The sequence below is a fragment of the Dunckerocampus dactyliophorus genome, chromosome 6 (genome assembly GCF_027744805.1).
Source record: "Dunckerocampus dactyliophorus isolate RoL2022-P2 chromosome 6, RoL_Ddac_1.1, whole genome shotgun sequence".
NCBI classification, from domain to species: domain Eukaryota; kingdom Metazoa; phylum Chordata; class Actinopteri; order Syngnathiformes; family Syngnathidae; genus Dunckerocampus; species Dunckerocampus dactyliophorus.
This window is the reverse complement of record NC_072824.1, coordinates 27,077,663-27,103,349: the sequence shown is the minus strand read 5'-3', so window position 1 is coordinate 27,103,349 and position 25,687 is coordinate 27,077,663. Positions and strand designations below refer to the sequence as shown.

General features: G+C 40.6%; 1 protein-coding gene across 9 annotated transcripts in view; it reads right to left on the bottom strand.

The window, feature by feature from the left end:
• The window catches only part of LOC129182180 (microtubule-associated tumor suppressor 1 homolog A-like), a 55,444-nt gene extending 30,088 nt beyond the window's left edge, over positions 1 to 25,356 (bottom strand). For 2 of the 9 annotated variants that reach the window (XM_054777959.1, XM_054777965.1), the window contains exons 1-5: positions 25,258 to 25,356; positions 14,273 to 15,741; positions 12,813 to 13,247; positions 8,690 to 8,891; positions 2,998 to 3,195 (exon numbers count right to left, since the gene is read on the bottom strand). In XM_054777959.1, coding sequence (XP_054633934.1) covers positions 2,998 to 3,195; positions 8,690 to 8,891; positions 12,813 to 13,247; positions 14,273 to 15,379 — 1,942 coding nt within the window. In that variant the 5' untranslated portion in view covers positions 15,380 to 15,741; positions 25,258 to 25,356. The other 7 variants (XM_054777964.1, XM_054777962.1, XM_054777960.1 and 4 more) reach the window with 7 other exon arrangements.
• Between the last annotated feature and the right edge of the window lie 331 nt (positions 25,357 to 25,687).

Genomic DNA, 25,687 nt, shown 5'->3' with positions numbered 1-25,687 from the left:
CGTTAAAATATTACATCTGGTGTGGGGTAGAAAACAAAAGAAGTGAAGAGATCATGCATCATGGCCAGTCAATCGCAGGGTACATACAGACAAACAATCATTCACACTCACGTTCATACCTCTGGGCAATTTAGAGTCATCAATTAACCTAACATGCAAGTTCTTCGAATGTGGGAGGAAACCGGAGTACCTGGAGAAAACCCACACACGCACGGGGAGAACATGCAAACTCCACACAGAGATGCCCAATGGAGATGCGAACCCAGATCGTCCCGATCTCCTGACTGTGTGGCCAACATGCTAACTAATCAAGAACAGGCCACCGTGCGGCCCCCAATAAAACATAACTGAGATGAATTGAGCTCTATCAGTCTGGAAAAGGTTATAAAGCCATTTCTTAAGCTGTGGGACTCCAGCGAACCACAGTGAGAGCCATTATCCACAAATGGTGGAAACATGGAACAGTGGTGAACTTTCCCAGGAGTGGCCGGCCAACCAAAATTACCCCAAGAGCTCAGCGACGACTCAGCCAAGAGGTCACAAAAGACACCACAACAACATTCCAAGAACTGCAGGCCTCACTTGCCTCAGTTAAGGTCAGTGTTCATGACTCCACCATAAGAAAGACACTGGGCAAAAAACAGCCTGCATGGCAGAGTTCCAAGACAAAAAACACTGGACAAAGAGAACGTTAGGCTTGTCTCAATTTAGCTAGAAAACATATTGATGAATCGCAAGACCTATGGGAAAATACTCTGGTCTGACGAGACAAAAGTTGAACTTTTTGGAAGGTGTGTGTACCATTACATCTGCTGTAAAAGTAACGCTGCATTTCAGACAAAGAACATCATAGCAAAAGTAAAATATGGTAGTGGTAGTGTGATGGTCTGGGGCTGTTTTGCAGCTTCAAGACCTGGAAGATATGCTGTGATAAATGGAGCCATGAATTACGCTGTCTACCGAAAAATCCTGAAGGAGAATCTCCAGCCATCTGTTCGTGACCTCAGCCTGAAACAAACTTGGGTTCTGCAGCAGGACAATGATTCAAACCACTCCAAGTCCACCTCTGAATGGCTGAAGAAAAACAAAATGAAGACTTTGGCGTGGCCTAGTCAAAGTCCGGACCTGAATCCTATTGAGATGCTGTGTCACCTTAAAAAGGCGGTTCATGCTGGAAGACCCTCCAATGTGGCTGAATTACAACAATTCTGCAAAGATGAGTGGACCAAAATTCCTATGCAAGTTATTGCAAACGTTTGATTGCAGTTGTTGCTGCTAAGGGTGGCCCAACCAGATATTAGGTTTAGGGGGCAATCACTTTTTCAAACCACAGTATATCAGGACTGCATAGTCGGGACAGCCCAGATTTAGTGGTTAGCATGTCTGCCTCACAATCAGGAGATCTGGGTTGGAATCTCAGTTGGAATATCTCTATGTAAAGTTTGGATGTTCTTGCGAGTGGCTGGGGACCAGTCAAGGGTGTACCCCGCCTCCCACCCAAGGTCAGCTGGGATGGACTCCAGCATCCCTCTGCGATGCTGGGAAGGAAAAGCAGCAAAGAAAATGGATGGATGAAAGTTTGGATGTTCTCCCTGTGCTTGCGTGGGTATTCTCTGGGTACTGCGGCCTCCTCCCAAATCCCCAAAACATGCAAGTTGGGCTAATCTGAGTCTAAAATGTCTATGGGTGTCAATGTGAGAGTGAAGGGTTGTTTGTTCATGTGTGTCCTGTGATTAACTGACGACCAGTCCAGGGTGTACCCCGCCTCTCGTTCAAAGTCAGCTGGGATAGTCTCCAGCTGACCCGAATGGATGGGTGGAGTCTACAATCAGTATGTCCCACCAGTTTCACTGTAAAATGACTGAATTGTTCTGTTTAACCTCCTGCTCAGTCCTTCCAATGATTGAGCATTTTCAAAAGCTTCAAATTCTCTCCATCCTCTGCATGACAAGTTTGACATGCCAGCCCTCGGAGCTGACAATCAGAGGACTATAGACCATGTCGAGCAGGACAAAAATTGCCCAGGGACAACTCATGAAAATGAGCTTGTCGCCCTCTACAGTCTGTGTAATACGTACAGTATATGTATTGTGCAATGTCCCTGTCAGATAAATAAATAAAGTAAAACGTTGGTTAGCATCATTAAGCAACTCCATAAGGTCCGACTCTAACCAAAACCTCCTCTCACCAAAACCATACGTCCAATAAGAAATAATGTAAATCCAATTCCAGAAAGCCAAAAATGTCACACAACACATTTTTAATAGTTATACAATTATAGTTTTACATGCAGAAAACAATTCTAAATGCATATAAATGATGAATGAAAGGGATAAATGGACATTTAAGGTTACTTTTACCTTCACTGATTGTTGCCAAAGACGCGATGTGGCAGCAAGATCAACATGGACACCACCTTTGTGTTTTACTATGAGTTATTTCTTGAATTCATTAAGTGTTTCTAACCTCAAGTCTGCTTTTCTTTTGATCGCAGCTGCAAAATAAGCCAAAATGGAGCCACAGAAATTTGCATGTCCAGCAATTTGATACAAAAGGTGAGAAAAAATATTGAATTCAATAAATAACTAGCGTTTGAAATACAAATTAGTTACTGGAAAAACAGTAGCGGATGAAGATGAAGTGGATAAAGTATATGTCATTATTTGAAAAGAATGGTTTTATTTGACCATTCATGATTTGCATTTAAGACTCCCACAGCAAACCACACCAAGTACACACCATCAGCACTGACATATAACACAATAGTTTCACTGTATTAAAAAACAAACAACTTTTTAACTTAGCTTAGCAGATCATATTCTATTAGTCGTAATAACAGATTACTGTTAATACAAAATGTTTGTGTTCTCCATATCCTGTGTTGTGTCTCTCTCTCTCTCACGCACAAACACACATACAGGAGAGAAAGTGGGACAGAGCACTAAGTGGGAGACATCCACCATACACTGTATACTCCACATACTCAAGCAAACTCACCTTTGCATGAGGCGTTGTTCTCTTTGCATCCCAGCCGTGCAGAACCAAGGCTGGAATGTACTCCTTTCACAGGAAGTTTTGATGCAGCATTTAAGACTGGTCGCCCACATGCTGGTTGCAGAGCGGCTGTGGATTTGGAGTTGGAATGTGAAGGGCCCGGCGTGGTTGATGAAGCTGGGGTGCGGGATTTTGAGACACCTGCAAGGCAGACATTTGTGTTGTTTAGTAAAAAGGTATGACGCCAAATCCTCTTTTAACTTGATTTAACTTTTGGTCATGAATTTGTACCTTCTACCATACCCTTTGAAACAAAAACGGTGTGTACACATGTTGAAATAAATGACAAAGATGTCCCACTTATTGGTAATGAAAGGAACCCTATCTTACAAAAACAGTATCACAATAACAACAACATTGCTTTTGCATGTTAACAACCAATCCAAATAGACCATTTAAAGTTTCATTCAAAATTTTCACAGGCCTTCTCATCAACATGAGTTTTGTCTGGCAAAGAAGGAAAGAGAAAGCCAAAAAGGGAAAGTGTTTACACATGTTCACTTCAGTTGCATTACGTCACATGACCAACAGAGCAGCAGTTGAGCTTGTACTAAGTGACTGCAGCCAGCAGGAAACATCTGGCTTCATTCCGTTTCAGTTCAAATGAAACATCAGCACAGGGAAGGCCAGCTGGATTGTGTTACCTACGAAATCAATGTGAAGTTAGACCTGGACAACACAATCCAGGACCTTCAAGTGACTGCATTCCTCATCATATACAACTTAAACACATAGTAAAATCTCCGTCTGAACCTTCTCAGTACGCAAAACAGTCTTCTTGTTCTAGTCCATTAGGTCAACAGTATGCTCACAGTGAGCCTGAGCAAAACACCACAAAACTCATTTCACATGATGGAAAAAAAAGAAAAATATTAAAAGTAATGCCCACGTTGAATGTCCTGCTCATTTGCCCTTTCCCGCCTGGCTTTTAAACAGTGATGCAGCGCTTTATAGCAGTATTCCCAACCTTTATGAGCCAAGGCACATATTTTAGATTAGAAACATCAGGTGTAGAGTACTGCCGAGAACAGCAGCCAATGTACTTTATTCTGGACTATGCACTTCAGCACGTTGCCTCAGTCATTTCAACTAGTTGTGCGTGTTGTGAGGGTGTCTCGTGTTTGGTGTTGTGTTGAGAGGGTCATGTGCAATGCAATCCAGCACATAGTTATTTGTATAATCCAACAAGTATTTTGTTTTAAGTGTCTTTAACACGTGTTTTATGTTTGACTATGTTTTCAGTGTTTTATTGTGGTTAAAGTGTTTTAATTGTGTTTTATTGTCTTTAACATCAACCTGTCCAAGGACAACAGATAGAAATTAGCCTTTGGCTAAAATCTGACATATGCCATATGCACTGTCCCTATGTTAAATAATTACATAAATAAATAAATAAAAAATCTCACAGCACACCACCAAACAAAAGTCACAAAACCTATATAGTAAGCCCTCATTTATCGCAGTTAACTGGTTTCAAACCCGACCGTGATCAGTGAATTTCCATGAAGTATGATTCCTCATTTATAACTGGAATATTTTTGTAGTTAGAGCATAGAAAACCTGTTTACGAGCTTCTAAATATGTTTTTTAACATTAGAGTCATCTAGACATGAAATAACACTCCTATAGTCACCTTTACCCTCGTATTAGCCAATATAATACACATAAAAACAATAAGCCCTTTATGAAGTGAATAAGACAAATGCAGACTCACATGTGTTTGCATTGGGGGAGTTCCTTGTTGTTGTTGTTGCTTTTTTACTTCCACTTTCTGTACAGTACCTTCTGTGGTGGCTATTTTCTCATCGATGTCACATTACTCAGACTTAGTGACCAGTGTAGAATACTCCATATATCACAACATCTTTGACTTTTCCAGCATAAAAATAGCTAAATGAGGCAAAATACAAAAATCCCTGTTAAAAATTCCCACTAAAAACACGGGCTACTGTTGTGGCCATATCCCACACCAATCTGAAACTCAAACTCATAACCCCCAAAGTCACTTCCTTCAGAATGCACGCCCACACACACACAAAAGAATGTATTGATGGAAATATAAGTCTGCGGTCAAAAGGCAGCAGTTTGTTCTTGTGGATCGGCAACGCCGGGACAAACAAGGCATTGTCCATCAGAATGTGAACTTTACTACAAAGCGGTTTCATTTTACTGAAGCACGCAAACCCAGTGGTTCCCCTTTATTGTCGACGGCACTCGGACTGGCTGACTGGCGTTGACATGAGCGATTGTCGCCATAACCAAAATCAAAACCAAAACTAGCCACTAATTACACATTTACTTGTGACTATTGTGAATACTAGATAACAAAAGCAATATTATAAAGGAATGTGGGGTATAGAAAATAGTATTGTACGACCTAAGTCTAAGAAAGCAAATTATCCTGAGTATTTTGTTGATAATGATAATGTAATTTAATAAATTTTTAATGTAAAGCCAATTAATATTTTTGAGTGTCTGGAACAGATTAACAAAAAATAAATTTCACAAATAATTCTAGTTTTATATGTAGAAAAAATGTTATAATAATTATAAATGAGGAATGAAATGGATAAATGAACATTTAACATCACTTTTATCTATACTGAAGACATGTTGAGAAGATGGTGAGGAGCGTATAGGGAAGAGAGGAGGCCTGAGAGAGGAGGGATTCCACACAAACAACAACTTCTCAACATCTTCCATCGTTTGTGATCTCGGTTTTGTTAACACCTTTACCACTTTCACAACATTAGCTTCCTTCATACCTTCTTTCTTGGCAAGGATAGAACTTATTGCTCTGCGGCAAATGGACTAGTTTGTGTAACATTCTCATTTAAGTCAACTGAATGTGCTTTACAGCAGTCATTCCCAACTGCCGGGCCGCAGGAGATTTGTGGGAACACAAGCCAGTCTGTGGGTCAAAAAAGGTTAGGGACCACTGCCTCACAGGATACCATAGTATTGCGTAGACCAGTGGTTCTCAACTGGTTTGGCTGCGGGACCCATAGTCACCCTTTAATGACAAGCGGCGACCAAGTTGCGGACATTTTTTAACACAAACATCTTATCTATTTCATGAATTACATTTATTTATTTACATTTTAAAAATGTAAAAAGACCGTTTGCAACGGTTACATTGCAATTCAATGCACCAAAGTAAAATACTACGGTTGTCAGAAATAACGTGCTAACGGCGGTAACTAATTTATTTAATTAATTACATTTTTTGTGTAATTAAAGCATGAGCATCATTGCAAGTCGCGCTTCTGTTATACACAGCTGTGTGTGCACCCCCACAGTCACACATAGTCTGACGCTCTTTTATGACTTTATTCTGCCCTGAAAACATCAACAGCAGTGTAATTCCAACACCATATACGTATCTCCAACTCACAAACACGTCTCTAGTCCGCATGGCCGCGACCTGCATTCAAGGACACTTTGAACATCACAACAACATCTTTATTATGTGTGTATGTGTGGTCTAAATTAACAGAAAGACAAAGAAAAACAATAAGTGAATATTCTTATCACCCACGTAAGTCTGACTACTGAAGTGCAATTTGCTGCATTTAAGTATGCTCGGAAATACAAGTACACTCAAAACATGAATTCAACTTAAATTACGTGGTCTCTTTGAACGAAACCCCACACTGCTCATAATACAGTAACACAGTTAATGTGTGATTCAAATGTTCTGCTGCTAAAGATTGTTAAGCAAATACATTTAAGTGTGGTATCTTTTAGCTTGATTTAAGTTTTCAGTTCATTTGGAACTGTTAATACATACATTTCATGTCCTGTCGTTTATCTTTTTGTTCATAAAATACAGTAAAAATGGGTACATTTCACACATAGCTGCAAATGGTGATTGATCATGATGAACTAATTTGAAAACTGATTGATTTGATTAAAAAATTGTAATCATTTGACAGCCCTATAAAAGACAACAGTTTGTTATACAGTCGTCCCTCACATATTGTTTGCCTAAATTAAAAGGGATAGTTTGGATTTTTTTTTACATCAAATTGTATGACATCCTCATCAGCAGTGGACGATGTCAACAATGACTTACCCCCCCATTTGGTCGAGCAAGTCAGTTGTGGTTGGATTTCAATGACAAGGAACGTAGTTCTGCTTAGTTGCTGGGTCATTTAAGTCAAGAGTTTGGCTTCTCAAAACAATATGCGTTCAAAAGAGTAACACATTTGCATCGTAACTGTCGCCTCTCCATTTGTGTGTATGTGATGAAGATGCTCGTATCACACGTAAACAAGATGGCCGCGGCGCTCCGTCGCGGATGAAGATTACATACACAAGAATGGAGACGTGACAGTGCGCAGGGGACACGGCGGGAGACAAATGTAACGCAGAGCAATTTGTGAGGCTTGATTTTTTTGAGGAGGCATTGTTAGGATGCAAATGTATTACTCTTTTGAACGCATATTGTTTTGAAAAGCCAAACTCTATACTTAAATGACCCAGCAACTAAGCAGAACTATGTTCCTTGTCACGGAAATCCAACCCGAACTGGACTCCCGGGACCAAATGGGGGGATAAGTCACTGTTGATATAGTCCACTGCTGATGGGGATGTCATACAACTTCATGTCAAAAAAATAAAAAAACTATCCCTCTAAGCATATTTGAACATAAAAATGGCTGAATGAAGTAAAATACAAATATAAGGTATTCAGAAGACGCATTCAAAGATGGCTGATGTTGCGGCCCGTAATCAACGCCAAGATAAAACTCAACTCTGAATCCCTGACATCCCTTCCTGTCTGCCCCACCACTCAAGCTAGCACAGGAACACATTTACAGCAACATAAACACAAGCACAAGTCTTATTTATGTCATATATGTCCTATTTTCCTTTTATGATGTCTACTATATTAGGTCATAGGAGTGTAAAGGTGATTTCTTTCATGTTGAGAGGGACCTAATAATGTTAAAAAACGTATTTAGAGGGTCATACTATACACGGGTTTTTTTAACAAAAATATTCAATTTATAAATAAGGAATCCTACTTGGCGGAAATTCACTTATCACAGTTGGGTCTGGAATCAATTAACCGCGATAAACGAGGGATTATTGTATTGCACAATACTACACGATAACCGAGACAGCAAGAGACAACCAAATCATACAAAAACTGGGGCATTTGACTGTCGACTGTACTGCACTATTCAAAAGACCATGAAAAAAAGGATGTCATAAAACAAAAGTGTTCTTAAACTCCCTTTGACGGCGAGTAGTACAGTATGCTCACACATGCACGCACATACAGCAACAGTGTGGGTTAAATGAGCTTCTGCATATTTAAAGTACCCGGACCTGTTTGTGTTTGCTATATTGTGTGTCTGCCAGTCTCAGTCAGCAGCTTGTGTCATGTTTTGGAAGTGTCGCCATCACAAATGTGTGGTATCATAGTGCCTGGAAGGTATTTGAACCGGCAGTTCATTTCCTGAACCTGATGCTGAGAGGAACTTTCATTCTTGTTCCATTACACACACACGCACACGTGCGCACAGATACAGTAAGTTGGACTGTATGGCTAGTGTGGTGTAGAGGTTTTGATTTCAGCTTTCATAAAGCAAATTACGGGTGCTAAAATAGCTGAGCTTTGACTCACCCAGGGTCTGAAAGTGTTTGACTCTCACTGGAGATCCATCCCCTGCACACTGGCCAACTTCTCTCAACATGGCCCCATCAGTCTGAGTTTGCCGGGGCCTGGGATTCTCCGGTCCTGTAGGTCTAGTTGCTGGAGGTGGTGCCTTATCCAATCTGGTGCTTTTCCCCTGCTGCCTTGCAATGGGCCCCAGTTTGGAGACCTTCTGGAGGAACAGTTGACTCTTAGTGACTGAGCTCCAGCCAAGGGGCCCCAGCTCAGAGCTGCGCACTGAGACCAGGGTGTTAGCCATTCCTCTTTCACAGTCAGAAATGTGGACTGAGGGAAGTGAGGGAGGTGGTGAAGGAGTAGAGGGGAGGAGTGAAGGACCGTATGTGTGTGTGTGTGTGTGTGTGTGTGTCAAGTGAGACGGGGAGGAGGAGAAAGAGAAGAAGAAAAAGCAGAAGGGAGGAAAATTGTGCTACAAACAAAAGGAGGTTGCAGGACTCCAACTGTCTTTAACTTCCAGGTTCCAGCCAGAACCCCATCATTCCATCTTACCCTAAAACTACTCATGTAGTAGTTAAGTGTCTAGCAGTGTCTTTGTGCCCTACTTGCTCTCACGGAGTTAGCAAAGAAAGGAATGCCGTTTCTGCCAGGTTAAGTCAAAGATCCACAATCCCTGCATCTCTTCTGATATTGTCCTCCCTTTTATTTTTCATGAAAGACAAAATTGCTGATGCACTCAAGTTGTCTTCCTCATCCCAAGCATTATCCATCTCCTCACCTAACATTGCACAAAGATAACTAAAACACCTACATGTACAGAATGCAGAGCATTTAAGTGACTGGACTTTCCAAAGGCAGAACCTGTGGATTACTCTTGCATTCCCAAATACACTCACTTTGTTAACATTAGATCTCAGATGGGTCTAAATGAATGTCTGCTTGGTATTCAAATGCACACATTATTATTGTAATGTTTCGAAAGACTAGAAAGATTACAATAGGCCACAAGAGGATTTATTCCAACAATAATCACAGGCAACCCAAATAAACTATGATAAATAAATATGAATATCACCAAGAGAAGTGCACTGGTCCCATGCAGTAGTTCCAGCACATGGTTGTCTCATGTATGTATACCTATAGTTAGTCTTTGCATAAATTACAGCTGACATGTTTTGGCCACACCCTCTGCTGAGACAAGCCGGGGCAGGTTTTCTGCCAGTCAGTGGATGGCAGGTCTTTAAAAGCACAGCAAAAGCAGCACACACATATAAAAGTAATGCCTTCGTTATCGCAGTTAATTGCTTCCACACACCCGACCGTTATAAGTGAATTTCTGCAACGCACGATTCCGTATTTATAAATCAAATATTTTTGTAGTTACAGCACAGAAAACCTGTTTACAACTTTCTAAATATGTTTTTAACATTATTAGAGCCCTCTGGACATGAAATGACACCCCTATAGTCACCTTTACACTCGTATTACCCAATATAGTAGACAAGAGAAAATAAGCGATTTAAGAGATAAATAAGATTCGTACTCCTGTGTGTTGCTATAAATGGAACTACCTGAGTGGGAGGACGGGAAGTGACGTCGGGGGTTCAGAGTTGAGGTTTAGTTTGGCCTGGGTTACATTTGCAACAGTAGCCCATGTTAGAGATTATTGTGCCTCTGGTGAGATCATTCAAACCTGCAATAAAAGCCTGGTGTTCCGGCAATCAAGTCTGGCGCTTGAGTGTCTCATCGACCATTACAGTAACATTACTGACACCTAGTGTCAAGTGTAGAATACTACGTATCATCACAATGCCTTTGACTGTCTTCTGAATGCCTATAATGCCTCTAATAAGGCATATACAGTCATCCCTCAGTTATCGTGGTAATTTGGTTCCACACCCGACCGCGATAAGTGAATTTCCACAATTCAATATTAATAAATAGAACATTTTTGTTGTTAGAGCATAAAAAATCAGTTTTATCACTTTCTAAATATAATCTTTACGATTATTAAAGCATTGTAGACATGGACTCCCGGGACCAAATGGGGGGATAAGTCACTGTTGATATAGTCCACTGCTGATGGGGATGTCATACAACTTCATGTCAAAAAAATCAAAAAACTATCCCTCTAAGCATATTTGAACATAAAAATGGCTGAATGAAGTAAAATACAAATATAAGGTATTCAGAAGACGCATTCATATATGGCTAATGTTGCGGCCGTAATCAACGCCAAGATAAAACTCAACTCTGAATCCCTGACATCCCTTCCTGTCTGCCCCACCACTCAAGCTAGCACAGGAACACATTTACAGCAACATAAACACAAGCACAAGTCTTATTTATGTCATATATGTCCTATTTTCCTTTTATTATGTCTATTATATTAGGTCATAGGAGTGTAAAGGTGATTTCTTTCATGTTGAGAGGGACCTAATAATGTTAAAAACCGTATTTAGAGGGTCATACACGGGTTTTTTTTAAACAAAAATATTCAATTTATAAATAAGGAATCCTACTTTGCGGAAATTCACTTATCACAGTTGGGTCTGGAATCAATTAACCACGATAAACAAGGGATTATTGTATTGCACAATACTACACGATAACCGAGACGGCAAGAGACAACCAAAATCGACAACCAAATCATACAAAAACTGGGGCGTTTGACTGTTGACTGTACTGCACTATTCAAAAGACCATGAAAAAAAGGATGTCATAAAACAAAAGTGTTCTTAAACTCCCTTTGACGGCGAGTAGTACAGTATGCTCACACATGCACGCACATACAGCAACAGTGTGGGTTAAATGAGCTTCTGCATATTTAAAGTACCCGGACCTGTTTGTGTTTGCTATATTGTGTGTCTGCCAAATAACACCCCTGTAGTCACCTTTACACTCCTAAAGCGCAGGCTACGGAGATCACTGCAGGGACACGAGACGGCCATGGCTTTAACCATTAGCAAGCCAATTTATTTACTGTATTCTAAACTTAACCCTTTAAGCGCAAAAGTTGAAAAATTGCAATCAGCAACATTGCTGAATTCAACAAGCCATTTCTGCAAATATGGTGTCATAATATGCTAATTAGATGAGTAAATTTACCCCCCATCACAAACTTTGGGTCATACTGATGCATTTTCTAATTTTCAGTATGCCTTTATCATTGCTAACCATTTTCCAGCTACAACCTTTTCAAATGGTGATGTCAAAAATGAAAAAACTGGCACCGAAAGGGTTCAAAAAAAAGGAGTGGGGGAGAATGAAAAAGAAGGCAAAAACTTACCACTTCCCCACGGAATGGGAGGAGAACTTCTTTTCACTCAATCGTGTTGGACATGCCATGGCTGACTCCATGCAGCGTGACGGTAATTTAATGTCATGTCTCAATAACGGAACATTACTGACGCCTCGTGTCCAGAACAATACATATACCTTTGTCTTTGAATGCTTTTTTTTACTAATAATACGCCATAGGTCAACCACGAAACAGGAATCATTTATTAATTAATTTTTGAAAACGTGATAGAGCTAGGGAGCATGATACTGCCAGAGACGACTGAATACTAAATATACTATATACAGTACTAAATATCCATTTTGACTAATAGACTATACTCAACCACGAAACAGCAGGACTTATTCATTCATCTATTTTTGAAAAACCATTACAGAGTGAAGCCGCAAAAATCAAAGCGTGAAGTGGCAAGGGATTACTGTCAATGTGGACTGTACACAGACCACGCCCTCATCCACATGCTGGTTTTGAGGTGCCTGTCTACGGCATGTGCATATATATTCATCATTTCTAATTATGCAGTCTTATATAATTATCCTTTCATCCTACTTGAGTTCAATAGAGGATATGTAAAATAATGACTATAGTATCTCAGCCTTGTGTGAAGTCAAGCCCATCGCGGAGCCAAGAATTGTGCATGGAAGATGAAATCCAGAATGACTCCATCCCCACCCAACACACAATGTCCATATGCTACCACTAATCATATGTTCCAGCTGATTGCAATACTAAGCTATTCCACAGGGACTTTATACTGCATAGCCTCTTCCTAAATCTCATTTAGATGTACAATGATTGTTTTAGCACAAGTCTCACACTTTATTAAAAGCAACTTACCCAACCATGATTCCGTGGTTTTTCCACATTGGCCATAGTCAGTGGAGCTTCAACAGTCCTCTCTATACATTCTCCACCAGGTACTTCACTTGGATGTGTGGACTGGACATTTACTACATGTTCATCTGACATCTCCTGGACAACCTCTGCTGGTCTGACACTGGGTTTTTCCTCAGTCACTGCTGAGTCCATGGCACTAGAGCAGTCTGAAGGGTTTCTCCTGAAGGTCACACTCTGCCTTTTCCACTTTGTAGAGTCACTGGGTGCTGTCCTGTGGCTGGTTTTGATGTTAGTGCTCTGTCCTTGGATGGGTTTAAACCCCAGAGTTACTCTGACGGTACCTGCGGATGGTCTTGGCCTTTTATCTCCATGGCAAGCCTCTACTTCACCCTTCCTGGGAACAGTACTCCTTCCAATTGTTGAAACAGATTTATTCTACAATAAAAAAAAGAAAAGTTCAGCACAAGAAATGTTGAAATAAACAATACAGTACAGTGGAACTTCGGTTAGCATGATGAATCCACTCCAGAGGGTCAGACTCTAATCGAAACATACTCTAACGCAATAAGAAATCACCTAAATCCAATTAATCCGCTCCAGAAAGCCAAAAATGTTAACACAAAACACGTTTTTATACTTTTACCATTATAGTTTTACACGCAGAAAACATAGAATGCATAGAAAATGCATATAAATGATGACTGAAAGGGATAAATGAACATTTAAGGTTACTTTTTCCTTCATTGAAATTTTTGCCAAAGTCACAATGTGGCGGCAAGATGGACACAAACACCACTTTCGTGTTTTGTTATTTCAGAAATTCAATAGTGTCTCTCACCTCAAGTCTCTTTTTTTTGATGACTGCTGCAAAATAAGCCAAAATGGACCCAGAGAAAGTTAAGTGCCAGTATTTTGATAAAGGTGAGAAACACTATTGAATTCAAGAAATGACTCAGAGCAAAACACAACGGTGGTGTCCGTGTTGATCTCGCTGCCACATCTTTGGCAATAATCATGTCTTCAATGAAAGGTAGAAGTAACCTTAAATGTTCATTTGTCCCTTTCATCCATCATTTATATCCATTTAGAATTGTTTTATCCATTCAAAACTGAAATTGTAAAACTAAAAGAACATGTTTTGTGTTTACATTTTTTGTGGCATTACTGTGTTAGTTAGCTGTTAGTTAACAAAAAACTACAGAGTCAAGTGCTGATGACATCATTGATGGGCGACTGAGCTGATTTTCGCTTTTTGCTACCATTAGCAAGCTAATAGGCTGCTAACAAGGATGTTTTGTGATAAAAATACATGCACAACACAGTTAGGACGCACGCAATCTATTAATAACACGACAAGATGTGTGCCATGTTGTACGCTAACCAGAAAATTTTCTTCAATGTTAACTGAAAAACACGCTAATCGAGGTTCCACTGGATATGAATAGTCAAACCTACAGTACCTGCCCAAGTATTTTTGGTGAGGAATTAGTGGGCTGGGGTCCAACTTTAGCGTCTAGTTTAGGAAGCCTCTTCTTCTCCTGACTGGAAATTTTGGCAGCTGTCGTCTTGGGTGAAACTGAAATGCCTGCTTTGAAGTTTAGACTGCTTTGATGGCTGTGGAGTTTAGGGACCACCACAAGCATTTCAGCACAAGTTGATAAAGCGCCAATGTCCTCATCGTCTTGGACAGGAGTGATTGCAGAGGGCATAAGACATGATTTGTGGGTGGTGTCACTACTGTCCTCAGGTGTTATGTGAAGTGTAACCAGAGGACAGACATCCTGCCTGTCTTCTACCAGCATCTTTGACCTTGGCTCAGCAGCTACGCTCATAGCTTCACTGCTCTCTCTTTGGGGCTTGGGCGTCTGTGTACTGTTCCCACTGCTAAAGAGGCCTGAACTGGGTATGTTTGTGAGGGTTGTGCTGAGCCTCCGTACCTCAGGTTCGGAGCTGAATGACACAAACAAAGCTTCATCTTCCCCATCATCATCATCATCATCATCATCCGCAAGAATTTCTGTTGCCTCCGAGTCTGGAGTGGATGAGCCAAGTCTGTTGTTACAATGATCACCGTGGTCAACGGTATCAGAAGCCAAGGATAAGGAAAGTGCAAAGCTGGCATTGTCATTGCGGGTTTCTCGGTGTTCACCAGTGCTGGCATCAAGGTAAACAGATACTGAGTTGTCATTTGAGTCCGACAGCTCATTTGCCATTTGCAATTTTTCAAATGAGAGATCGTTTTTGGCTATTTTACTTTTGTCCTCCTTCACCCAGTTGAAAAGCACATCTTCAACAATTCCTTGGCTTTGGGTCATTAACGTAGTCGTCAGGGTGACTTGGAGCATGTCATCGTTGTGTGGGCTGACAGTACACCCACTGCTGGTGCTGCTCTGTGTGTGCACCGACTCTGGAGATTCTCCCACACAGGAAGAAGATGACGATGAAGAAGTGGAGCACATTGGAAACGCATTTCCATTGTGGTCTCCTGCACTTTCAAGAGGGAGTCTCATACTTCTCTCTCTCTTCCCCACATCAGTGACTCTCACACTGGGCTTACTGACACTCATCTTACTGTGATCAGCATACAATGCTGCAGTTTCTTTTGGTGATGCAGGTTTTCACCAGTCCATAATAAGCTTCTTACGAACCTCTTTATAGGCTCTATCTTTGTATTTGATCAAAAGCCCAATCCATTACAGTATTTGGTAGTTAGGAGCTATTGATTCATCCTTGGTGCTATTTTTTGTCAAAAAATATGTACAACTTGCAGTACCTTCACCTCAATTCACAGGACTGCAGAATATCCAAAAGGGATGTGTGTCATTACTCTTCAGTCAGTAGAGAACTGAACAAAATTTTCATAAAAGTGCTGCCGGTTATGTATCTACCCTCATATATGGTATTCTTGATTATACTCTTCCCACATAATCTGAAAAAAAGAGCAGAGGAAAGAAAACATGTTAAACATGAGAAAAATTACAATGCAATTTTCAGTCTGACCAGCTCAAGTAACAAAAATAGAGGGTGTCCCAACAATATACTTTATAGATATAGTACATTATAACACTGTGAGGATTAATTTATCGAGATGCTTAAAGGGTTCATGAAACCAAAAAAAAAAGTTGGAAAAAATAATAAAATGAAAGTACTCACTTAATAACAGCCTGTGTCATGTCTTTAATGTAGGTGTGAGATCAATATTTTTGCTAATCCCACAATAAAATACACAAAAGTGTCATACAGGAGGCACTTGCAGTACTTGCTTCATCCTGAAGTGTTTAGGCATGCCTGAACTGGAAGGTGCTCGTCACTGCCATCCTTCCATAGAAAGGAAAAGCCTGCATTTTTTTTGTTTGACAGCAGCACCAACTGGAGAGCAGCAAATCAAATGCATGAAAGATATTTTTATGCTTTGTTGAATTAATGAATTTTACTGCCAAAATGGTGGATTGTATATCCAAGCTCACCAGGAGGTGATCAGACTTTTACAACAAAGTACCAGAGGTTTTCCTGGAGAAGAATAGGGTGCATGTACTTCATATACAAATTAAAAAAAGGAAAGAACATAAATATTTTCCCATTAATAAAAAAAAATAAATGGGACTGAAAGGTATTTGAAAACATTTTTTAACCAAAGTGAATTACTTTTACCCTCTTAACTGCAAACTGTATTAACATTTTTAAAAACTCCAAAAGGAGTCCTGTGCCTCACCAGCGATGAACTTCCCTGCACGTCATTGAACTGTTTGGGATTTCTTATTTGGACTTTCGCTTGCTAATATGCGATATTTCAGTTTGTGGGTTGAACACTCTTCAAACCACAGGATAATCTGTCAGGATCAGCAGAGTAAAAACAGCATGGTTATCTTTAGGTATGTGTGTCTGTGTGGGCTGTAGCTGCAATATACTTGCCACATCACCTTCATCTGTCCCTAATTGTAGTCCAAATTGAGCTTGACAATGGTAAAATTCTTTGCAACATCGTTTTCATTCACTTTTTAGTAAGCTCATCAGATGTAATCAACAGTTATCTAGATTCAGAGACAGAGCATTCTCACCTTCACTGTTGTATTTCTGCTTGTGTGGAGCTGTATGGAATGCCAAAAATATACAGGATAACGCTTCATATGTGGAAAGAGAATAAAAAATGGTGAGTGAAGGCGTCCTACAGTGCAAGAAGACTATCGGGCTGTCGGCTTCTTTTGACATGAAATCTAAAAAACTGGACTGACTTTCTGGCTCACATTGTTGTACTAACAGCCATCAACCTCGTTTCATCCGTTCCTGTTAGTCACTTGCAACATCAGCCTCCGGGGCCTCATTGGCTGTGCCTGTGCAAGTATGAACTCATTCTTCCACTTTATTAGCTATTGGTGAATGACACACTTGTCAAAGTAATATACAGAGTTGGATGGAGTCAACAAGGGAAAGCGTCGAGACGGAATATGTGACAGAGGAGAAAGCCCCCCCCCATGTAAAAACGTCATTAAATGTTCAAATTACGACAGTGAAGCAACTGCAGTTTTTGAACAGCGGGCATAGCGTCTTTCTGAAGAAAATTCCAAGTTTTACTGGTCAGGGAAGGTCCATCACAAGTACAGTAATTCATCCACATTTGAATTTTGGGCTATATACCTAAGACATTAATAAAAGTGCACTTTATTAACATTACAGTAAAGTTATGTTCCTCGCCTAACCAGCGACTGATGAAAATCACCACACATTATACTCGCATAAAAATGTCTATTAACACACAGCTCGTTCCTGCCTCACCCCAAATTCTCTTACTCGCTTGACATTGACATTCTCCTCCGATTTGGGATCAACATTTGCAATAAAAGTGACTGTAGGTAAGCACCACACGCACGTGATGTGTACTGTGTGGCACTACGCTGTGCTTGTGGTCAGCAAATCTGTGCGTGGCACAGACATACTTCTTCATAAATGTAATATTTTTGTAGTTAGGGCACAAAAAACCCGTTTTAAATCTTCTAAATACGCTTTGTAGTATTATTAGAGCCCTCTAGACATGAAATAACACCCCTACGGTCACCTTTACACTCCTATTACCGAATATAGTAGACAAAATTTGATAAAGTAAGCCCTTTAAGACAAAGAATGCTGGTGTATGTTGCAATAAATGTGTTCTGCACGTGTGGACAGGAAGTGACGTAAAGGGGTTCAAGGTTGGTTTTAGGCCACATTATGGCCACAACAGTAGCCTGTGTTATTATTAGAATTATTATTATTATGTTAATTGTGCCTGTCGTGAGATAATTGAAACCTGCAATAAAAAAAAACGACAACTGACAACTTTTTCACACAACTTTGTATGTGTCTGTGTGTCTATATAATATTATATATACTTGTATTTGTACTTTATTTATCCCACAGCGGGGAAATTCACACCACACACACACACACACACACACACACACACACACACGCACACAATACCAATACTACATATACTGTACATAAAATACTGTTTTTGTAAAATCTAAAATACTATAATAATGACCTTTTTTTGTAACCGGAGACCAGTATGCAGCACGCAGACAGTCATAGAAACACCGGGCAATGCTCAGCACTGCGTCACACTACAGCAGCATAGTGCCTGTGTCGCTGCCCAACACTTCTCTGCAATGAACCACACACCCAGGCAGGACAGTAAGAGACAGCAGTCCAAGCTCCAAAGTCTTGCATACTGAGTGAGGTGGCACAAAGTATTTGCCCTCACTGAAACAACAGCCCAGAGCAGATCAGACCATACATGGTCAGCAGTGTTCATAAAGTCTGAGCTGTACAGTGGCTCTCTACTGCAGCCAAAATGCTACAGCAGTTGTGATCTACAGTACTGATACAGTGGAATGAATGTGTTCATATGGTCTCCTTTAAGACAGAGTGTTCTCCGCTTTGTCTCTTTGGCTTAGTAATGAGACAGACGCATGTGTCCCAAACTGATCTGCTCCTAGCAGCTCTATCTGATAGGGGTGTCCCCATCCGATATTGATATCGGATATTGGTCCGATTCTGGGAGCGCTGTGTTCTCCTGGGTTGATAGGGTTCTAGCAGCTCTTTAAGATATACTGGTGACTGACCATGTAGTTCTTTATATGCAAGAAGGAGAATTTTAAACTCAATTCTAAATTTGACAGATAACCAGTGCAATGAGGCTAATACGGGTGAGATATGAGCTGTTCTTCTGGTTCCGGTTAAGATTCGTGCGGCAGTATTTTGAACTAATTGAAGGGCCTTTAAAGATTTCTTAGGGCAGCCTATTAAGAGAGAGTTACAATAATCCAACCTGGAGGTCACAAAAGAATTACCAAGTTTTTCTGCATCTGGCAGTGGCAGAAATTTTCTGATTTTCTTTATGTTTCGTAAATGGGAAAATGCTGTTTTTGACACTTGTTGTATTTGGAAACTAAAGGAAAGGTCCGAAGATGACATCAAGGTTTCTGACTGTATTGTGGGTGCTGCGTGCAAGACCATCTATGGCAGTAATATCATCTGCAATCTTGTCTCTGAGGTCCTGGGAACCAAGGACTATGATTTCAGTCTTACCTGAGTTTAATAGTAAAAAGTTTCAGGTCATTCACCTCTTTATGTCGTTAAGACACACCTGGAGTTTCGACAGGTGAGTAGTTGGTTAGATTTCATTGATAAGTACAGTTGTGTGTCATCTGCATAGCAGTGGGAGTTAATGGAGTACTTTCTAATGATATTGCCTAAGGGGGACATATAAAGGCTGAACAATAACGGTCCTAGCACAGAACCCTGTGGGATGCCATGACTGACCATGTGTCTGGATTCTTTATTACAAACTGCAGGTGATCTGACAAATAGGACTGAAACCATTTTAATGCAGCTCCTTTAATGCCAAGGGTGTGCCCTAATCTCTGTATTAGGATTTATTGTCGAATGCTGCTGTAAGGTCGAATGAAACTAATACTGAAACGAGGCCTTTGTCTGAGCGGTGAGGAGGTCGTTCGTAATTTTCAAGAGTGCCGTTTCTATACTATGGCACATCCTAAACCCTGACTGAAAGACCTCAAGTAGATGATTGTTTTGAAGGAAATGGTGTAACTGATTGGTCACTGCTTTCTCTAGGATCTTGGAGAAAAATGGCAGGTTAGATATTGGTCTGTAGTTAGCCAACATGTGGCTCAAGGTTTTTTGAGAAGCAGTTTGATTACAGCCACTTTGAATGATTGTGGTGCATAGCCTGTCACTAGCGACATGTTGATTATCTTAAGAGCTGTGTTGACTAGTAGGATAGTATCTTTGAACAAGTAAGTAGGGATGGGATCTAACTCGCAAGTTGAGGAGTTTGAGGAGGAAATTGTAGAGTCTAGCTCAGAGGAGTTGATGGAGTAAAAACTGTTTGTGTGTCAGTCATCACCATTTCCTCGATGGGGAGGTGGTTTATTTGGTGTCTAATAGTGGCAATTTTACATTCAAAAATGACATGAAATAATCACTGCTAAGAGTGGTAGGGATGGATGGGTTGTTGGTGCTATGACACTTGTTATTTGAACATTGACATTAGCAATAGGGGCTATCTACTGTGTTTAGTAGTTTGCTCAATTAGGACTTCACAAATCATACAAGCCTGTACTATTTTTGCCTCTGTATGACCATATTTGAACAACTCCCTACTACATCACCGTGCCCACATATCATGTGTATTGACCACATGTACTGTAGTAATGTAGAGTAAGTTTACTTTGAAGCGTCCAAGCACAATCATTATGACAAGGCATCCAAAAGCAATCAAAGGCAAAGTTAGTAGTGAAAAGACGAATGATGACTCCTTCTGCTCAGTCACACGACATTCATACTGGCATCACCATCCGCATCTGGATACCAATCTACTTCAATGATGACCATAAACATGGGAAAATGGGTCTTGGGTGTTGAACAAAATACTAAACATGAAATATCACATAAAACATTTCAAACGGCATGGACTATTCGCTAGTGCGCTAATATGTACATACACACATGTGACTGAGGCAGAAAACACACACAGGCACATGTGCTTTATCCACAACGTAACTCTTAAGAGCTTTAACTTACAGCTTGCCGTTCCTCTCAGGCTGCAGTCACAAAAAAGAAAAATAATGGAAGCTCCTTCAGATTTCTTACTCTCCTTGCTTTTGTCGACCAAGCACTCAGCTATCTGTCCTCACATACAATCCACCACACACTCATTCCTCCTCACACACACACGCACGCACACACAGCCCTCGCTCATGTTTCCCATTATAAGCGGTGTGTGGAGGCACGTACATGCAGGCGAGGGGAAGACTACGCAGTATGTGACGTGGTCTGCGGAGGGAAGGGAGAGACAGGGCTGAGGAGGCACTGCGTTCTGTGCATACTCTTTTTGCTTTTGGCAATTATAAGCGTGCAAGAAAATGGTGTGTTCTACAGAGTTCAGGAATACACACACACACACACACACACAAGTCCAGTGTGGGAGGATGACTAAGTAATGTGTTGGAGGTGTTTCCACAGTAGACCTGCTGGATTGGTGGACCAGGTAACTGAACTCCTTCCGAGCACCACCCTCAACCTCCAAAATATAGGAGGAATTGTGTCGGCCTATTGCCAAGCAGTTACTGCCCATTCCCTTATTTTGCTGGGGGACTTCAACACTCACGTTGGCAGCGACAGTGAGACCTTGGTAGGTGTGCTTGGGAGGAATGTTCTGATCTGAACCAGAGTTGTGTTTTGTTATTGGACTTGTCCATAACGAACACCATGTTCAAGCATAAGGGTGTTCATATGCGCACCTGGCACCAGGACACCCTGGGCCGCAGTTTGATGATCGACTTTGTGGTTGTGTCGTCGGACTTGCGGCCACATGTTTTGGACACTCGGGTGAAGACGGGGCGGAGCTGTCAATCGATCACCACCTGGTGGTGAGTTGGCTCCGATGGTGGGGGAGGATGCCAGTCAGACCTCATTTGCATCACAAAACCTCATCACTTGGTGTCATTTTCTCTCCATTCGTATCACATTGTTGTGTGTGTGTTATCAGCGATGTTTACATGCGCGGATGAAGACCGCTTTCTTGTGTCACATTTGTATTTTACTTCATTTAGCCATTTTTATGCTTGAAAATGCTTCATTTTGGTAAAAAAAAAATTGTAAAATTTGCTTAAATATGCATTTTTTTTTTTTACTAATAATGGGTCATATTCAACTACAAAACAGCATGATGTATTATATTCAAATTTTTTATTATATATATTTATTATTTTTATTATTATATATTTATCGCGGTAACTGATTCCATCCGTTCATCATAAGGACTTCCACATTTTTAAATGCATTTTAAAAAGTGTGGGAGGTATATTTAGGCCTTAAACTTAATTTGTTTTCGTCACGTACAACTAATTGTAAAAATATAAAAACGTGCTTTGTCTTGAGAGTCAACTGCTGTGCTGACTTTACTTCCCGTTTCTATGTGTTAGCAAGCTAATAGGACGCGAAGAAGTATGTTTTGTGGTAAAAATACATTAAGAACACAGTTGGACTCAAGCAGTGTAGTAATAACATGACAAGACGCGAGCCAGAAAATGTAAGTGAACCTAAGCAAAATGTTGGCGTAAAAACACAATAAACGGGGTGTACACTAACCAAGGTTCCACTGTATAGTAAATACAGCAGTTTTACTTTGAATGTGAATGAGAATTAATATGCTGGTGTACTTGAGCTCGCCAGTCATACCAATGCTGATTCAAATGGTAACTATGAGCAGCCAAGAGTGCACAATTACTTGACACACATTCACTCACAAAACTAGTAATCCTAACACCCTGTGACAGCGAGACAATGACATGCTTCAACAAGCAAGTGCTTGAACTGACTTGCACAAACATTTGTAGCTTCACCTGAAATCATGCATAACTGAACCAAAAAAAAAAACTAATCAAATCTGGGAGAGATTGAAGACCAGCGTTGCAAGAAAAAAACCCAAAATTTTTACAATGCAAATTTATTTATGCTATATATATATTTTGCTTTATTTCTTGTTTAGAGGGCTCCAATGTTGAACACCATTTTTAGAATGTCGTAAACAGGTTTTCGATGCTCTATAAAAATATTCATTTATAAACAAGGAATCGGGCTGAAATTTTGGTATATAGGAGGGTCTGTAAGGGTGCACTCTCACTGTGTCCGTACTTTGGCCCACTTGACACCTAAACGCAAGTCTGTATGTTGTAATGCGTGTTGCTCCACGTTCCCTTCCCCAGCACGCTTGGAAGATGTGGGCCAGGTGCACGAGCAACGTATTGGTTTCACTGTAATAAGACGGGTCCTAGAGAGAAAATGCTTGATATTGGCTTTTGCTGATATCCAATATAGTTCAGCACATCACTCGCGAGCAGATATCATTATCGGCAGAAAAAAAACAATACTGATATCTCATTTTTATGCCAAGGTCGACATCCCTTGTCCTAGATCAGCGTTTGGGAACCTATGGTTCGCGAGCCATATATGGCTTTTTTTATGTCACACGTGACATTTTTAAGTAAAACGTTACAGAAATCAGTGTTAAAAAAACATTCAAAATATAAAACATTATAATGTATTTTAATCCGTCTATCCATTTTCTACCACAATGGCTGTCCTTCCGATAGTTTCCGAGTCAGACGCCAAAACACGATCATAATTGGACAATGCGGTAGCCTACCGGGTCAATGAGGGGTCAAGAAGTGAACTTCCCGCCTGTCTAATTCTGTAGCTAGCACAAAAACTGTTGACGAAGATGGGAAAAAGAAAGAAAGATGAGGAGTACCGTACATTTCAGCAAAAATGGACAGAGGAATTCGCCTTCGTGCAGAGAGCAGATTTGGCGGTGTGTCTAATATGCAGTGATAAAATTTAATCGATGAAACGGTCAAATACAAAGCGGCACTTCACCATGCGCCATGCATCTAAGCCATGCATCTACCGATAATGTGCAGCGGGGGACACCCGGAAGAAGGCATGCCAATAATTACTCCAAAGTGCAAGCTAGCCAGCAGCAACTCTGTGCATGGAGCAGACAAGCTGGCTGGTCTTCGGACAGCTTTGCTGGTTCTTTAGCAATCGTGGGGAATGGAAAACCTTTCACAGACGGCGAATTTGCCAAAACATTCATGCTTGATGTGGCGAATGAACTTGAATGAACTCCGGCGACTTTTCAGATAAAGACAAGAGAATCAAATTAATAAAAGAAATGCCTGTGACAGCAAGAACTGTTCATGACCGTACTATCACGGTGGCAAATCAAGTGGGGGAAACACCAGTGAAGGACATAACTGCAGCGGTATACTTTCCCTCGCTTTCGATGAGTCGACAGACGTAAACCATGCAGCACCAGAAGTCACATTAAAGGGATAGTTCGGATTTTTTGACATAAAGTTGTATGACATCCCCATCAGCAGTGGACTATTTCAACAGTGACTTACCCCCCAATTTGGTCCCGCGAGTCCAGTTCTGGTCGGATTTCCGTGACAAGGAACGTAGTTCTGCTTAGTTGCTGGGTCATTTAAGTAAAGAGTTGGGTCCCTGTCGCCTCTCTATTTGTGCGTATGTGATGAAGATGCTCGCTTTCATGGCTCTCCTAGCCAAAAAGATTCCCGACCCCTGTCCTAGACAGTTCTTAAGGACAACAGCTACCTTTCATAAAACCATAAAAACACTCAAATAACCTAAAAAGTCAAAGCACATGCGGGTGCATAACACAGACGTGTGATATCATTGTCCCGCTCATCCAACATTGGAACCTCTGACCTCACAAATGCTTGTAATGATAATGAATGTTGCCAAACGGACTCCAAAACCTTGCAGAAAGTCTTCCTCAGGTGAAATAGCAAACTTTTTTTAGACCCTTCTAAAGATCTTGATCCTCATGTCACACAAGAGGGAGCTCTACAGAGTACAGCCAGGCTTCTTAATCTTGGATAGAAGTACAGTGCAGAGGACAACCTGTTATGTAACTCTCACAATAATGCAACAGCAGCAGTGCCCACTGCAAGCTACTACACAGGCAAACGCATATAGAAAACACAGATAAGCACATATGGACATATCGAAAGCAGCTATACCACAACTACAATGCATACAGTGTGTTTGCACAAGTACTGGTACTTCATGAGTTACCCATAAAGGCACAGTGCCGTATTCCTCAGTAAAACATGTTCGACCCACAAGTATCAACACATTTTCTTTGACTTCACATCATCTTAAAGAGCCTTTCGCAACGCGTCAAAGCTTCCCCTAACTTCTCTGGCTTTAGATAGGTGGATAGCTTCAAAGCTAGTAATTATCGAAATAATCACTCACAGTCTTGTTTACCTTAACAACACCACGGGGCATAGGTAAGAACTGTCAAAGAAAAAGACAAGAGTACAGTGCAGTCAGAAACATAGGAGGTTAAACTCACCGTCCTCGGCAGACCTAATAAGGATTTACTTCCAGCAGGCAGCTGCACGCTGCTTTCTCCCGCACCGGCTAATCACCGCAGCCTCCACCTGAAAAAAAAAAACGCTTTCCGGAAGGGACACGGGGGGGGGGTGCGGTGTTGGGGCAATAATGCTAATATTTGCATCGATTTGAACCTGGAATCATTTTCTAATGTTTTCCTTTAATTTGTTGAACGTAATAAAATAAACGATAAATATTTTAGGGAAAAAAATAGTTTTTGAAAAAATTAACAAAGCAGTCTCTCATTTATTGTGGTTAATTGAATGAATTTCAGAAAAGTAGGAGTCCTTATTTATAAATCGAATATTTTTGGAGTTAAAGCATAGAAAACCTGTTTATGACCTTCTAAATACGATTTTTAACATTATTAGAGCCCTCTAGACATGAAA